Below are 18,534 nucleotides of genomic sequence, written 5' to 3'. Positions count from 1 at the left end.
AGGAAAACTGGGTGCGCATCCATAAAGATGCTGCTGCACAGTGGGAATAAGAGGAAATGGAAAATATCTGATCATTATCCTAGTGAGGGAGGCATCTCAGATTCTAAATCCACAATTTAGTACAGTAACTCCTGGAAGCAATCAATATTATTCATAAGGCAATAATAGGAACTCAAACCAAGATACAACTGCCATCAAAGTTTAAGCAGTACTATGCCTTAACCAAGACTTATCTAGTTAAGCAGTGTCAAGGAGCAAACAAAGCAAACTGGTAGTAAAACTAAAATTCCAGGTCTTACAACAGAAGATATATATCCAGAAGTATATGTGTGTTTCTCAGAACCCATGTATCTTGATGTTTTCTTTCTTCACGATACCAGCCTTAAAAAAAAAGAAAAAAAACAGTTACAAACAACAAATACACACCGAGTAGGGTTTACCAGATTGATACATGAATTACGAAGTACCTGAACTAGGAAAGTGGAAACATTTTTACGCTGATCACCCTGGAGTTGAATGACCTATAGAAAAAAAGTGTCGAAATTAATGGATGACTCACATAAACCCGAATTGATTAGACAAGTAAATTTGAAACACACCTGCCCTAGCTCTGGATCCTGGACAACAGTACCATTGCAGCAGAATTCCTTCTTAAGATCTTTCAGAATCTTAGTATAGCTAAACTCTTTCTTCAGGCCCTGGACAGTTGTCAAGCTCTTCCTTCCATTCCGTTGCTGTACACGTACATGAACATACTCCTTTGACCCAGCACCAGAATCCTCAGCATTTGCCTCAGCGAATGGGTCTTTAGAAATTGAAGCATAAAAAGGAATTAGTTTCAATATGGCTGACAAAGTCTATCTTTCCATTTGCAAGAGTGCTGCACCATTAGAGAAGGCCAAATTTCCTTTTGTCATCATATGCTAACTTTGGGGACATAAGTACTAAGAACAAATGAAGGGAACAAAAAACTAATAATTGAACGTCAAATAATCAATATTACCAATGTAAAACTATGTCCTGAAGAATGGTATAAGATGCACTGCCTTTTTCTAGAAAGTTTTCTTTCCAGATATCACTTGGAAAATGTTTTATTGCGTGGTTAACAATAAAACAACAAAATATAGCTACATATGCAAGCTGCAAGTCTTCTGGATTTCAATACATTAAGCAATGTAAAAATTGGAACAGAATGCGCAAGCCAAAATACCTATCAAAGATAAGAAAAAAATATAGAAACTAACTCAAAAGACTATAAAAACCATGTCTCAAAGAAATATCATCACTGTCATCAAATTGATATTTCGCAAACCAGGTCTTTTTGCTCGTCTTTTCTGTTCTATTTCCAAATTTGTGCAAAACCATTTATATCAAGATGTTTACATTCCTCCTAGAGGAGTGCTCGCAAATATCCTACCCGTTATTCTGGTCACCGAAGACACTTCCAATCAAGGGGATCATGTACAACATTGATTTCTAGAACAAAAGAGATACCTTCAAGTTTTTAGTTTATATTTAACCTGGTCATTAAACATAGAAACAATTTAAGCCAGCAATACAATGTAACTTCCTAAATACAGTGAATTGAATGGTGGAAAAGGCGGTTGCCATGGGGGGGTGGCACACCGGCCACCCTGCTAATCCGAAATGCACCGGCAAATGGAAGGGGGATGCTTTGGCAGGGTCCTAAATAGTGCCTAGACAGGCCGGTGCTTTGACTTGCCAATAATTTAAGCAGATAATTTAGTGGGTCGGGTTTTTTTAGCATATCGAGTTTACTCTCTCTCTCTCTCTCTCTCTTGCAGTCTCACTTTATTAGTCTCTCACACCGAATGATTTTGCTAATTTTTATTTTCCATTGATCAATTCTCTCTAAATATGTTAGTTCTTAACTTCTTATTCCAAATTGAAGTTGGCCAGTATCTATTGAAGTAATAATCTGTAGAAGTAATTATTTGTTGAAGTAATTTATTGAAGTAATTATTTGTTGAAGAAATTAACTGAAGTAAATCAGTAATTATCTATTAATCTGTATTATATATGTTTATTTATTTATTTATTAATTTTTTATATTAAAAATGCTAGACCGCCTTATCACCTGTCTTACACCTAGATGCTAAGAGGTGAGGTGACTGACCGCTATTTGCGACCACCTTTCAAAACATTGCTGATATACCAAAGCTAAATAAAGTTCTAGTTTCTACTACTCTTCCTATAAAACAGACAAAAGCATAACCTAGTATGATCTTACACACTCTACTCCCATTTAATTATTTCATACAAATTTTAAAAAAAAATTTCATAAATACGAAAAAGAAAGAAATTTTGGCTTGACAATAAGGTATTAAAGTTAGTATCAACCTAAAGATCCTCTTGTGGAAATCTATTCAATCTCACAAACATTGTCTGTCATAAGCACTTAATCAGGGCAACAAGAAGCAAATCTGAAAATAGCCTGATGTAGCAGTCGACCAATACATTTTTCTACTCTGAAAAAATAATAAGACCTCCCACTTATCCCATTCCCATGTACATAGGCAAAGAATAACTGAATAAGAGACATACCAAAAGTAGTGGGAACCTGGATGTCAAGATCAGACATGAACTTTGGCTTTTATATAATAGCCGGGATGAAATGGATCAAACTTCCTTGCTCAGCCTCTTCTGGTCCTGATGCACTTGAAACTGCATGGACAATCATTATCACTCTCCACCATTATTATTAGACAAGTACTAATTCAGCAATCCACATATATCAAGATTAATTGCAAACAGAAGCAAATATGGAAAATGGAAACAACACTCCTTGGGAACAACAGTAAAAAAATCAGTTCATGGTTTCGCTGCATGAACCCTTCAATCATGGGCCACAAAAGAACCCATATAAAATGAGTGAATCACCAAAGTCATGCATATCTCAAGATTCAACCAGATACATGAATGAGTAAGAATATGTACAACCTAGAATTTCCCTAAACGAAAGGGTACAGGAAAGTTCAACACATCGGTAGAATTGTACAACCATAGACATGAATGAGCACAATGCAGATGCACAATTAAACTCACTCATTAGGTTAATCATTTTGCAATGTCTGACAATTATCCAATTTTAAGTAGCAGCAAATCCCAATAATCCAACATGCTACAGCGCACAAGTCACAACCCCACAGATTTACATAAAAGCAGGGCCATAAAGGAATGATATTAGTGCCTTCTTTATTATCAAGAACATTAAGAACATCACGCCCATAAAGAATAACCACCAAATATAAATATATATAAAAAATAATATGACATGAATTTGTTTTCCTTTTCTTGTTAAACGGAAGTTAATCGTGGCCCCTATAAGAGCTAGCCACATTTGTCAAAACAGTAAAATAAACAAAATATTCCCTTCTTCACCATCCATCGAAGCAGTGTCACGATTGACCTAAAACAGGCATTTTTCGCTCAATTAAAACAGCTCACAAAGACACCTAGCAAAATGGAGATACGAAATACACCATGGAATCTATGCAACCATAAACCTCGTACTATACACTGCATCTCATTAGGTATCAGATACAAAAAAACCCAATAAAGATCTAAAATAAATAACAAAAAGAAAAGATAATCCAGAAGCAAGAGTCGCTTCCAACTATTCTCGGACCTCAAGAAATCGAGCAAAGCTAACTTCTTTAGTTAAGAAAGAACACTAATTTACATGATCAACGTTCAACTTCTTACTGTTCCTTGATTCCCCACCTCAGAATAAAACCAAGAATCAATCAATTCAACGACAACATCTTCATAAAGCCAAGCAAGAGCGGAGAAAAGAGAAATCAAGAACAATCCGCGACACAACACAACACACAGCAGCACGAAAGAAACAGCGAGCTCTAGGAATCAAACAGGGGAGAAATCGAGGAGAACCCACCTCAATTAAGGATTTGGAAAGGCCGATCCGAGAAACCCTAATCTCGAAAACCAACCAAGATTTGGGCGCTTCGCGAACGATTTCGTTCTCGCCCTCTCTGTCCGTCACTATTTATCGGAAACGTAACTGAACCGCTACAATTCGGTCGATCAAAGCCGTCTATTTTACATCGGACGGTTGTTAGAGCACGGATAGCATATACGGGGCAAAGAATAACTTATATAGCAGGTGAGAGATATTATTAACAGGTCTATAGTCAAATGATGAGTTTTTTTTACCAAAATAATGCTAAAATTTAAAATATTTATCAAATTAGGTCATTATTAAAACTATTTTCTAAACTAACTGTGATTTTTAAGTTGTTTTCAATATACTGAAAAACCGATAGAAAAATTATTATCTTAGACCACAAATTTCTTTTACCATTGTTTCTATATAAATCGCTTTCATACAGAAGAAATGACTGAAAATCGTTGTTTAAGACAATGATTTCGTCGCAGAGTAAGTTTGGAAAATAGTTTGACCATTGTTGTATGTCGGAGAATATTTTGAACTATAGTGTATTTTGGTAAAAACTTGTTAAATGCTATATGAACCAAAGTCATCGAACGAGTTGATTAGGTTAGAGTTCGAGTTACGAAGTTAGTAACTCAACCATTGAGTCATCCGAGCAAATTATTTGGTTTAGTTTGAGGTTAAGTTCTGGACTAGATTAGTTAACCCCGTTTCTTAGTCTTGATTTCAATACCTTACACTAGACTAAAATAATTTGGTGTTTGGTTCTGAATTAGGGTAGGAGTGTATTTGAAAAAGTGAAAAAAAAATGTTAGTTTTGGAGGAAAACTAATAATATGTAAATTTGATGGACGAAAATATCTTTCTCATAATGGTGGTTATTATTATAATATATAAATATTATAATATTAATATATTATATTACTAAATTTATTATAATAATAATATATGTAATATTATAATATCTATTTGTGAGCTTAAGTGCAATTGTTAGCTTATATAGTTTTTATAGTGGGCATTTGTAGGTTGAACTGTATATTTACTGACTTATATATTAAAGTTAATTTAAAATAATATTAGAATTTATATATAGTGTTTATTTCGAAAGTGGGTACTGAATAAGATTAGGAAAAAAAAAGATAATTTAATATTTAGTTAAACTAATACTTAGATATAATGTAATAGAAAAATTATATCTTCATCACACTTTTAATTTTATGAAAATTATAACTACAATTTTAGGATAAAATTACCCTTAGGGTAAGTAATAACATAATTAAACATTTAAGGAGAATAAGTAGGTAATTTTAGAATAGTTGGTTGTAGAAATATGTCCTAGTTGCAGGATTCACTGAATAAACCATTGGGTTAATTGATTTTTATTTGAATTACTTGCATTAATTTCAGGTTTTCAGACCAAAGTACAGTACAATCATAAGCTCCATTAACCATTTGAGCACTGTCTCATTGCCTTTAATATATTTTTAATACAATAGAAACAAAAATATAAAGTCAAATAAGGATGTTAATAATAATAATAACAAAACATAGATTTTTTTTATAAATTTCCCTAAAATAAAATTTATCCAAGTAAAATATAACCTATATTTACTAAAATTTTTAAGTACAATATCATAATTCTTTTTTAGGTCATCTGTTCAAACCTCACTAGGTCATTCATATTCCCTAACTCAACCCTTAATATATGAAGTATGACATTCATGTATGGTTTTAAAAGTCATACATCAAAAGGCATATTAAAAACATGAAACACATTGTTAGTTTGCTATCTAAATAGCTTAAGTTTTTGAGTCAACTAACTATCTAACAACTTATGTATCCAAAAGTTACGTCGTCGTATATACACCGAATGTCAAGAACTTATACATTGATGCTAGGAATATATAGTACTCTGAAAGTCTTACTGTTAGATCCATTCCACCTATATTTTTATTAAACAAGTAGGTTTGCAAGATAACATACTAATACTCATCTAATGCTTCATGCTCTATCAAACAAGATGGCAAAAACTTCTATCTGACTTTGTGCTATGAAACAGCTAGAATATATATATATATATATAGTCTTTCCTCAATACTCCACCTCTATCTGCAACTTAAACCTGCATGTGTAGTGCTACTGGTGGGAACTGATCTAGTCTTTGAACAAAGTTGGGAGAACCAAATCTTGCAAGTAATTCTAGTGATGGGATTGGATCAAGTTCCTTATCACATATTGAAGGATACCACCATGATTGTAGTAAGTCAATTCCACCTGTAACACCAACTCTAGAGTCATCGCTTGTTAGAGAAAAAGATGAACAAAAAGACAACAAATGATGCAGGAAGAGACAGGGAACAAGCATTATTATGAGAATATGTTTATGTTGTTCAAAATAGTATGCTTTTCTATTCACATACTTGTGCAATAAATTATCTGAATCTTAATAAAAATTGTTTTCAGGTTATGAGGATCCTCTACTATACTTCACTGCTTTCAAAAAACAGAAAAAAAAAATCAACTTCACCTTTGAATAATTCAACAGACAGTGCAAGATCTCATCTGTTACTCAAGCAAAAAAGATTTATAGTCCATAACTGCTATTAGTCATTAGTTTATAATTCTTGAGAACGGAGATACGGCTAGTTGAACATGGCATTAAAAATTAAGCTGCAAAGTTTCTTAGATGAATTTTCCTTCCAGTTGCTGCAACCTTATACCATTTACAAGAATTTGTAGGAGTAACAATTCTTAGTAGTAGCCTAATCGAAAATATGGGATAAATTGAATTCAAATGACAGAGAATCTCCCAGGATAGTTAAATGGAAGATCATTTACCTCTGTGTCGAACCGAACTTTACAAGTAAAGGTTTTTCCAGTATCTGTGACGATAGTAACATCTTGGCATGGTCGTATCTCACTTATGTTGCTAGGAAGCTGTATCCTGTATCGCTCATGACCAGTCAAGCCTAGTGAATCAGCATCTTCACCAGGTTTAAAGCACAATGGTATGATTCCCATCCCTACTAAATTGCTACGGTGGATTCTCTCAAAACTTTTAGCAATCACTGCTTTGACACCCTATTAGATCAAAGAATATTCAAGAATCAAATGAAAGAGAAATAGTGAGAGGAGCCTACTGGAAAACAAGAGCTCATAGCAGTCACAAAGAAAAACTCACCAACAACATTGGACCCTTAGCAGCCCAATCCCTGGAGCTTCCACTGCCATATTCTGCTCCAGCCAAAACTATGGTGTCCTGTCCTTTAACCTTATACCTCTGAAGAGAAGTTCACGTACACAGATATAAGGCACATACAATTTTTCAAGTAAATCACTTCAATGTGATTGTAGATATCTGGAAAGAAATGTACATTTAGCAAAATGCAAAAGAGCCAGAAAACTTGTTACTAACATTTTACTTGTCATGAATTTTTTTGTAAAAGCCACCTAGTGATAAATCTCCTTATAAGAACACAGTAGACCATGCCAACTTATATGCACATATATGTATCTTTGGTTATAGATATTCTAGAAAATTTTAGTTCTGGAGTCTTTCCAAGGAAGCTATACCAAAATTATAGGGTATCTCAAATGGTAGGGTTGTTATCTCAAATTCTGCAAACTTGAGGTATTGAATGTATGATATATATAGTTGGGCTGTTATCTAATAGCTTAAATTTTAGGGTCCATTGGTTATCTAATATAGCAGCAGAACAAGTTTTTCAAGTTTATGGGTTCAAACCTCATTAGCTTGCTTTTATTCCATATTTTATAGTATTGTGGTGTGGGTAGGCTGTACATCTTATTACCTATCATCTGTCCAAGTGCTGTACTAGGGGCCGTGTTAAAAAGCATGATATCCACTGTTGTTTTATTACTTAATAATTTAAGATTTTGTATAAACTAGTTATCTAATAGATAGTAGTTGTCCATAATCAATATATGATATCAACCATAGGAACAATGGAATATAAAATTGAAATAACTCATTCTTCAGTTGAATGTTAAGGATATAACTTGCGATATAACTCCAAGCATTTTTAAAATGTCACATGCATGCAGCACTCAAGCAGTCCAGCTCACTCGTTCTTTCTAGTGTGCAACAGTTCTTGAAAAATCTTCAGTATCATAGAATGTTACAGTATAAGCTTTCCTTGTTATCCATCTTTTGCAAGTCTAAGGTACAACTATGTTGGTATGTCAGAAGATATACTATCTTTCACACTTATGAAAGTCAGAGGAAAAGACAATCACCATCATCTAAGACCCATAGCACCACATGATAGTTAAGAAAAAAGATAATATGAATCATAGAAGCTTTGAAATAAATTTCAGTTAACAGACAAGGGACTAACTGACCATTGCGGCGTCGAATACTGATAGCTTTTCTCCTGTGGGAATGTGAATTGTCTTTGGTCCAACTTCTCCGTTTAAGAGTTTATTGACAATGCGGATATTGGCAAAGGCTCCCCTTGTCATTACTTCATCGTTACCACGCCGGCTGCCATATGAATTGAAGTCTTTTGGGACCACACCACGTTCAAGAAGGTATTTTGCAGCTGGACTGTTCTTGTGGATGCTCCCAGCCGGCGAGATGTGATCTGTTGTAATGCTGTCACCGAAGTTCAGCAAGCAGTAGGCACTCTCTACACTCTGTGGCCCAGGTGGAGTCATAGTTATATTTTTAAAATATGGGGCCTCATGAATGTAGGTAGAATTAGGGTCCCATGAGTACAAGTTTGAGGTTGGAACCAAGAGTTCGTTCCACATAGGATTTCCCTTTGTAATTGCCTCATAAGTGCTTTTGAACATCTCAGGCAACACATTTGATTGCACAACCTGAAAGGTAATCCATCTGGGTTTCAGAGTAAGATAGAAGTTATCTTGGAATTGGAATCTGTCAAGTCTTGCATGCATGTATATATTTAAATTTTGTTAATACCACTTATCTACTCATAGTTGCAGACGTAGGCAAGTGTATATAGGTTAACTACCAACATCTGATGTTTCACACAGAGGCACATAGGAAAAGAAGACCTTCATGGTGACAAACTTTATTTGAGAGCTGTAGTTTACCTCTGCAATTTCTTCACTAGATGGCCATATGTCCCTGAAGTAGATACTCTTCCCATCCTTCCCTGTCCCAATTGGCTCCTTCTCAAAATCAATGTCAACCTGAGAATGAATCACTGACAGATGTGAAGAAAGTAAATATACATAGCAGTATCACTCAGGGGACTCAAGCAGGTTATTTGTAATGCTTGATTGGATTGAACCTACTAAAATTTAAAAGGAGTACCACGAGGGATACAAGAGATGGATGGTAAGTACATAGTATTAGATAATTGAATAATCTGGAATAACTTTATTGCAGCCACCGAGGTAGACAAAGACCTACAAATTGAAAGACAAGCAGAACTGATGACTCAAGTAAATGTCTACTTACAGTGCCAGCAAGAGCATATGCTACAACCAGTGGAGGAGAAGCAAGATAATTAGCTCGAACCAAAGAATGCACTCTTCCCTCAAAGTTTCGGTTTCCAGAAAGAACAGCAGCAGCAATTATGTCTATGACAAGAAAAAGTAAATTCCTTATAATGTTTCATATATAAAATAACTCTGATAAAAAGAATGAATTAATGGAAAGAGATGGGAAAAGGAACTAAGCAAACTGAAGATACCATTTCCAGAAATCGCTGAAGCAACGGTCTCATCAAGATCCCCAGAGTTGCCAATACAAGTAGTGCAGCCATATCCAACTATATTAAAGCCTTGCCGATTTAAATACTTTTGCAAACCACTAGGAAATAAATAGCATAAATCAAAAGCATGATATTTATTCATAAGCATTCAGCAATTCATCATGATATTTATGATGACAGTAATGAGAACAATAAGGATGACAACAAGAAACATGCATTCCAAGCATCATAATCATGTCTAGAAGTTGAATTACCTCTTGAGCAGATATTTAGTGACAACTCCAGAACCTGGTGCTAGACTTGTTTTAATCCATGGTTTGACCTGATAATAAACTCGTTAGTGTCCAAACTCAGGAGAAAGCAGAATAATAAGAGAAATCACAGATATATATATAAGACCCAATATTGACTAAACCTTATCTAATGCTAACCTCAAGACCTAACTCACAAGCCCTCTTTGCAACAAGACCAGATGCAAGCATGACAGTAGGATTGGAGGTGTTGGTGCAGCTAGTTATTGCAGCTATGACAATACTACCATGTTTAAGCTCTGCAGGTTGTCCATGAAATGAGAAGTTGACAACTTGATTCTGCAAATCCTTTGGCACAGCATAGCCCTGCAACATCCAATTCACATACTCAACGTCTGAAAACTGTAAAATCAGTGGATCACAATTGTGTTGCAGTAGAGAGTAGAGACATGTAAACATATGGATTTTCTTGATTATAGTGACATGAGATTTTCTTGATGGAAAAAAATCAAATAAACAAATAATGGAAGAACATTTGGGAGCTTTTACATAGTTGAGGGAGTCAATATCACAAAAAATCAATGAGGGGCATCTATGTGAAAAAGGGCAATAGCTCAGGCCTTCAGAGGGTATAGGTGTAATTATTATAAATAAAAGAATAAAGATATTGTTGTCTTTTTATTGCTATATATTATGCACTTCCATGAAGAGCTACATTTTTAAGTAGTCAAATTATTTTACTATGTTCTGATGACTTAAAATTTAGACTGTTCAATCCCAATAATCACTTAATTTGAATTGTGCGATCCCGTCTTTCCTGGATGAGCGCATCCAACTAATCATCTTCCCAAAATCATCCTCAGAGCATCGCACACACATCTTAGATGACGATAATATGTTAATCTTGAGTTGATCATTCTTGTCCTAAGTGCCAAATTATCCAAAGAAAGCAAAAAAAAAATATCATAAAACCAGGGTAAGCAATTTATAATGAAGGTTATTTCTCGTACCTTGAAACTAACTTTGTTATCAAGACAAGAATGCCAGTCAGCTTTCATATCTTTCAAGGGAACTCGGTCATGAGGTCTGTCATCAACAATGATGAAATAAAGTTTTAAATGACATAAGGAAGAACCAGAGATCATTAAATAAAAGAAAAGGAAAAAAAGAAAGAAAGAAAGAAATAAGTCTATGCGTCCAAGATATTACCTCTTAGGACCTGAAACACAAGGCTCAACATCTGCTAGATCCAACTCTAAGTATGATGAATACACTCTTCCTATTTCAGGCTGAAATGTAAAATGCAAATCAGTTACATAATCCATTATGTCAGTGTCTAACTGAAGCTCAAGACAACTTATTAGGTAATAGTCTTACTTCACTATAATCAACAAACAATTTGTTTGCTCGTAGATATGCCTCTACCATTGCAACCTACCAAGTAAAAACACAATATCACTAGATGACAAACAAGCCTCACGAATAATCCATCGTGTCAATACCAAGAAATTCATTAGGAAAAAAAATAAAAAACAAGACAGCACTACATTTGTTTTGCAACACAGAGGATTCTTGGTAGTCTTGTGCTCTTCCATAAATATATATATTCGGTTTAACTCATGAAAGCTGAATAAACATGTACTTTTTTAAATTAAAAAAAAATGAAATGTGTTTAGTAACATCAAAACTTCAAATAAATACGTCATCATGCAAAGTAAAATTTGTGAGTCATTTATCAAAAGGGATATAATACTCACAGTTTCATCACTCCTTCCTGTAAGTTTTAGATATTGTAAGGTGACATGATCTACGGGAAAGAAACCCATAGTTGCTCCATATTCAGGTGACATATTAGCAATAGTAGCCCGGTCAGCTAATGCTAACTCAGCCATGCCATTACCTACATACAAGAGTCTCAAATTAAGGAACCAATTACACAACTGCATGAAAATTGAAAATTCTACATGTAACATCTGACATACCATAGAACTCGACAAATTTCCCAACAACGCCGTGTTTCCTCAACATTTGTGTTACTGTCAACACTAGATCAGTTGCTGTAACACCATTGCATAATTTTCTGGACAACTTGAATCCAACGACACCAGGAAGTGCCATACTCATGGGCTGCTCAGTGCTCATTTATGTAAATAAAGCATCAGCTACCAAAATAAAAAAAAAAGACATCTCTATCATAAAAGATAAACAATCATGAAGGAAACCAAACAAGAAACTGGATTTTGAAGGGCCAGTTCTGGAAGAACTAAAAAGTAACCAGCTAAAACCATGCCCTGTCACCTGTGTCCATATCTTGCTTCTATAACTTGTCATAGATTGCCATCATGTGGCTGTAGAAAAAATGACAGAAAGACAAAGTGATAGCAAGAATAGGTACACTACAAAGTATACTACAATTCTTTAAGGGAAATTTAATTTTAATACCCAGATTTTTTGAAGTTATTATGTTTTACACCTTGCTTTTAGCTGATATCCAAAATGAGTTCTTTGTTTGATTAATGTTCGAACAACACTTCCTTTCACATTTAAATAGAGATGAGAAACATCAAACATGGCCTCATCTTTTGCGTTTGCCCCGTTCAACAATATAATAACTGGGAAAAGGAAATTGGGTGCACGTGCACACTATTCTTCTTTCCCTCTTGTTTAGTCGTTACGAGAAGGGGAGAGCATCATGAAATTCCTGGGATTTCATCAAGAGATTGTAACATGAAACCCAAGGCCCCACCTCTTTTAAATATCCTATTCACCTTCTTCCCCCTGCCAACTTCACTCTTCATCTTCTTCTTCATCCTTCCTAGATGAACAAGCCATTGTCAAATTCGGGCCGTCAGAGCATCATCAAACCAATTGGAAACCACCCATCAATTCATGTAACCAAGTTTCAAAAAATCGGGATTGGGATTGGGATCGGACTTCCAAAAATACAATACATATCGGCTGGATTGGCCGGATCGGTCGCCCGGATCAGGTCGAATTTTTTTAATTACATAAAATTCTAAATATTATTTAAAAATATAGAAGAATTTTTAAAAATTTAGAAAACATGACAAAAAAAAGAAAATAGTAATTGTTCACATATGAGCCTTAAAAATTAAACAAAAGTACTTACTTATTCAAAAGTCAAAATTCAATGAATACCAAGTTGGTTCTCGTAAATCCTTGTGGTCGTTATCATAATCACCATAAGTTTGAAAATAATGATGTTTAAGGTCTGGTGCTCTAAAGAGTGATTGCATTATATCATTCATATCAAATAGATCTTGTTGTCTCTAAGGAAGATAATAATCAATATGTGGATCTTATGTTTGAAGATACTGAGGATATTGAGAAGGATAATAATCAGCATATGAATCATGTGATTGTTCCAAACAATAAATACTTGATGAACCATAGTTCTTTGGAGTTTGCTAGAGTGAGATTTGCCTTGGCGAAGTTCGTTGGAGCTAGCTCTCTCCGCTAGAAAGTGAGATTGAGAATAAAAAAAGAAAGGAGTGAAAGAGAGAGAGTGAGAAGAAAAGAGTAAAGAGAGAAAGGGAAAGAGCTTGGGGACATCAATAATTGATGTCTCTAGGTCGGACCTGGTTTGATCAAAATTGGCTAATCCCGATCCGAATCGGGATCGGCCGATCCTGGCCGATCTTGGCCAATTCTAATCATTTGACAAGGATCGGGATCGGGTCTGGTCGATCCCGACCCAGATAGGCCAATCTAGATCGGGATCGGTTGATCCGATGAACCTTGAATGTAACATCCTGAAAGAAAAAATTCTGGCACGCAAGTGACGTGCACATGAGCTGTACCTTAGGGCACGCACATGGTCATAGCTCTTCCCCCGCACCCAGTCTCATTTAATAAGGAAGAGTTTTCCTCTAAAATAATTTATATTTTGTGTATGAATTGGAAATATATCATATCATTTCATTGTAATTCATTAAATAAAAAATAGAGTTGTTAGAAACTTTTAAAATATAAGGTGAGGACATTTGTAATGGAAACATAAAATGGGGAGAAAGTGCAACCTGAAACATATCTCGAGTTTTTAAAGAAAAAGTATCTCTAGTTTTCTTCAAAACTAACACATTTTTTACTTTTTCACGTCACATCAAAAGTAATAATTACAGTTTAGCCTAGTTCACACTTAAACGCTATATTTTCTTAGCCTAGTTTAAGATACTAAATTTCACATTCAAGAATTGGACTTAAACCAAACAGACTATTAACAACTTAAGTTTTTAGATATGTTGGTGAATTAATACGATATTAGAGCCATAGGTCATGGGTTCAAATCCTACCATATTCATTTTTGCCTAAAAAAATATTAAATCGACTTTTAAAATATAAAATATAAAACCACTGTTCTTTAATAGTTCAAGCTTTTAGAGTAGACAGTGAGTTAATAGAACTAGATCATTTATATGGAAGAATACATTTACGTACCTTATTGTAACACATCGCATATTCAATGCCTCATGAATCACTAATGATTGAAAGTTGATATCTCAATTGTAGAGAGCATAATAGGATTGACTACTGCCAAATGATACTTCAACCTATATCATAAGATATGTAATAACTTCCCTAGTGTATATTTTCTTCCACAATTTCAACGTGCCTCTTAGATAGTTGCATGCAACATAATCAATCTCAGTATCAACCTTCAAGAACATACAAACAAATCATGCCTTCATACCAGTATGATCAATTATATGGCAGGACATTTCTTAGCCAATGCCATAAAGTTTCTTCTGAAATCTATTTACTAAATAGCGAGTTCAAATTTTCATTCCTCTAGACATAAGTTCAACATGGTCAGTCAATGAATCAACCTTTCGGAAAAGTTGGAATGTGAACTTGGTCAAAAGTAGGAACAAGAATTATTAATTGTCTAATACTCTAATGTACAATGAAGTGCTTAATTTACGTGTTTACAATATAAAATATTTTTGGGAGATATTAAAAGGATATCCTGAAAAATGTAATATTACCTGACCAAGCATTGCGGCTTCTGCTTCAATCCCCCCAACTCCCCAGCCAACAACTCCCAAACCATTAATCATAGTTGTGTGAGAATCAGTTCCAACCACACTATCAGGATAAAGGATGCCATTACTTTTAAAAACCACCCTACCAAGATACTCCAGATTAACCTGAAATAGTGTCATTTATCCCTCATTATATAATCATCGAAGAACATCACTATGATCAGCTTCCAATTCTAGCAGAAAATAAGATATGATGCAGGATGCAAAAGAAGGCATATAGACCTTCATAACGAAGCAAAAAACTTTACCTGGTGAACGATACCAGAACCTGGTGGGACAATAAGCATATTATGAAATGCAGTAGATCCCCATCTAAGAAAACCAAACCGCTCTTTGTTTCTTTGGAACTCTAGTTCCATATTTGCCTGAATTGCATTTTCCGATCTTGCCACATCCACCTGAACAGAGTGATCGATAACAAGATCTACTGGAACCTGAAGTAAGAAACCACACCATAAGATAGAACATGAAGCACAGAAATCATGCGATGAGGCCATGACTAACAAATAATTGAGACATGCTAAGAAACAAGGAATATATGTTATCATAAACCAATTTAAAAACAAGATACAGAAGTTAGCTGAAAATAAACTCTGATGGATAGAAGAAATGCCCAAGGAGAAAAGTACACACCAATGGATTGATCTTATTAGGATCACCATGTAGCTTAGCCATAGCATCTCGCATGCTAGCAAGGTCAACAATAGCTGGCACACCAGTAAAATCCTTGCCACAGAAACACAATTGATAATATATTTCACTAGGAAATAGTTCAGAAAAAAATAGATTGCTTGTTTCAGCACAAACCTGCAGAAGAACGCGAGCAGGTTTAAATTGGATCTCAGCTAGCTTAGAGGAAGTTTTCTCCCAATCAATAATAGTTTGAACATCATTCTTGGTAATCTGGAAGTTGTCGCAATTACGAATTGCCGACTCAAGAAGAATACGGATAGAGTATGGCAGCTTATCTTCAACAAACAAGAAGACCAAAGGGCTCAGCTCATAGAAAAAAAAAGTAAGTTAACAAAAGAAAGCCAAACGGACTACCAAGTGGAGGTCTTTACACCACTTAATTTACATGTTGAAACCTCTCCTGGTAGTGTCATAGATCATGATCAACATGTTTTCCATTAGTTACATAAGTTTCTCGATGTAGCTAATTTATTTTCCCCAATAGAATTTTCTGTCCTGCTAAAATAAAGGCAGAAAGGTGGAGAAGATCCTTTCTTCAAACGGTTAAAAAGCAGCAGATTTTCAACAAAATAAAGGTAAAAGATGTAGCAGATAAAAGCATTATCCATCTACAACTATCTCACTGCCATTCTGGAGATCGTTCATCTATCTGGATACTGGTATAAGGGAGCTACTTATTTCTCCAAAATATACTAGCCAGTACCATACATCTTAAAAGAAAAACGAAAGAAATACCTAAAGAGCAATTTCACAACAAAGAACATTAACAACAGAAACAACACTAGTACTGCTACATCCAGCATTATATATATATATATATGCTAATTGGTGCAAATGTAGTACAGATTTCTCATTGATATATTGGTCAAGTAGTAGATGAACCACAATGTAGACCTCAAAGGATTCCAAGAAGCCACTAAATGGATGATATTCAAGAAGTGGATGCACCCACATTACCCTACTATACTGCATGGAAGAGAGGAAATATAGATCACTCAGGTTATGTTTCATTCATATAACATCAACATATAGATGATCTGACGCATTACCTATTCTTGGATCATTAAGAGAAGATAAACTGTAGTACTTCCCATATTCACCACCTCCGGGCTTCGGGAGGCTAGTCACGATTTCCTCAAAACAACTCCCAGCAGCTGCCCATACATCAAATACCTAATTAGTACAGCACATATAAGACACATTCCATACCACAAACAAAAGAAATTCGACATGAAAACAATCCAATTCGGTTTGTGCGTCAAATTACTGCAAGGTTTATTATACGCAAGGTTCTTTGAAATGAAAGACCAACAGGCATCACCCGAAATCAGAGAAATCCATTAAATTTGCATTAAAAGTCGACCCATTTCCAACAAGAACCGAATCAGAAATCACCCGTCTTCGCCAATCCTTCCCTTCAACGACTCAAAGAAGAGTTAAAGAAAAAAAAAAGATTACTATTTTGGACTGAAAGGCGATTCATTTCCAATAAGAAGTTAAGAACAGCATCAGAAACTACCCATTGTCGTGATCCTCCGAGTAAAAGAACTCCCCAACCTCGCGAATGCGACCGATTCAAACCCAACCCGAGAAGAGAAGCCTGGAGCCAATTCGCGAAGAGCAAGAGGAGAAGCGATCGCTTTGTACATTGAGCGAGTACTCGCGTCGAGTGCGCGAGAGATGGGGAAGTGGGTGTTGCTGAGCTAAGCGGTGTGGACGTGGGATCATTGAGAAGAGGGGGGAAGGGTAGAAGAGTTTGTCGTTCTGGTTTTGGACTCTGGCGAAGAGCGGCAAAAGAGAAGGGAGGGGACACGTAGCTGTGTTCAAAGTTTCTTTGATCAGCTGTTAGGTCTCGTGCAGGGAATCCAACAATAGCACAGAGAGGTTTTGGCCATATCTGTCCAAATTACCTACTAGAGTTGATAGGTACCATTTTTCATTATCAAGGAGGTCGTATGATCAACTTCAACTCAGAAAATTATTTGATGGCTTGACTTAACGACTTAGCAGTGCGATTGGCTTGGAAGAATAGCTCAGTAGCGCGACGGCTTTGAACAGATCGGTGATGCATATGGCTCTTACTACATTGGCTAAAGCTTGGTAGGACTTAAGTGTCTTTATATCTAGAAATGATTAGCCCTTTATCTAGCCCATATTTAGCCTGTTAGTTCGTTAGCTCAGCTCATTTAGAGTTTAGACTCAAAAGCTCGGCTCAAGTTTAGAGCCGAGCTGAGCTAAGTTTTTTTAAGCTTAGTAGTGTGTTATTCTCAAAGAAACTAATAAACTTGAAATGACTTATGAATAATGTCTTGGACTATTCTCTTAAAATAAAATACTATTTAATATTTTAGACATGATCACATGAGTCATTCAAGCCGAGCCTAGCTAGCTCGATAAAACCGAGCCGAGCTCTAGTTAACTAGCTTGTCTCGAGCTTGCAAAGAGTTGGAGTAATTTCCATTTCGAGCCGAGTCAAGCGAAGCTCACTCAAAATAACCCTAATTATATATAAATAATAAAATACTTAATAGTTAAGTATTTTATTCTAAAAAAAAGGCCATATGTTTATCATGTTACAATTTAATAAACTAGAGAAAAATATTCGATTCAGATTTGAATAAGATAAAATATAAATAGAATAAAATATGTAATTCTCTGATAGAAGTGTTGAAAAAAAATTAGCGTTTTATATCTCATGTAAAATACTATTAAAATTCAGTTTTTTTTTTGTTAAACTTATGAGATGGCAGATGATGTATCTAAAATACATCCATTTAGATAGTAAGTTTAGATCATATAATATAGGTAAATGAGTTAGTTGGGAGACCTAGTTTGATCAAATACTCACCAAATTAGACCTTTTACACTAATAATATTGGATTGGTCACCTA

General features: G+C 35.0%; 2 protein-coding genes across 2 annotated transcripts; both read right to left on the bottom strand.

The window, feature by feature from the left end:
* Positions 1-115: 115 nt before the first annotated feature.
* Positions 116-4,070, bottom strand: LOC140758790 (protein translation factor SUI1 homolog 2-like). The gene is made up of 5 exons (XM_073095090.1): positions 3,917-4,070; positions 2,566-2,685; positions 600-805; positions 468-521; positions 116-381 (listed from the first exon to the last, which is right to left on the bottom strand). Exons 2-5 carry the CDS (start codon positions 2,600-2,602, stop codon positions 337-339), a joined length of 342 nt encoding a protein of 113 aa, XP_072951191.1. The 5' UTR covers positions 2,603-2,685; positions 3,917-4,070; the 3' UTR covers positions 116-336.
* A 1,877-nt stretch (positions 4,071-5,947) lies between these two features.
* Positions 5,948-17,309, bottom strand: LOC140759292 (putative aconitate hydratase, cytoplasmic). Its single transcript, XM_073095807.1, has 20 exons — positions 17,163-17,309; positions 16,693-16,797; positions 15,758-15,918; positions 15,584-15,676; positions 15,199-15,384; positions 14,894-15,055; positions 11,870-12,014; positions 11,645-11,787; positions 11,265-11,321; positions 11,097-11,176; positions 10,898-10,973; positions 10,068-10,253; positions 9,891-9,958; positions 9,616-9,734; positions 9,381-9,502; positions 9,011-9,109; positions 8,294-8,773; positions 7,113-7,211; positions 6,770-7,012; positions 5,948-6,205 (listed from the first exon to the last, which is right to left on the bottom strand). The coding sequence occupies exons 1-20, from the start codon at positions 17,290-17,292 to the stop codon at positions 6,131-6,133; spliced, it is 2,829 nt and encodes a 942-aa protein (XP_072951908.1). The 5' UTR covers positions 17,293-17,309; the 3' UTR covers positions 5,948-6,130.
* Positions 17,310-18,534: the final 1,225 nt, after the last annotated feature.

The sequence above is a fragment of the Typha angustifolia genome, chromosome 4, assembly GCF_048772165.1.
Source record: "Typha angustifolia cultivar Huaian chromosome 4, ASM4877216v1, whole genome shotgun sequence".
Classification (NCBI taxonomy): Eukaryota; Viridiplantae; Streptophyta; class Magnoliopsida; order Poales; family Typhaceae; genus Typha; species Typha angustifolia.
The sequence above is the reverse complement of the archived record's forward strand: the minus strand, read 5'-3'. Positions and strand labels throughout refer to the sequence as shown.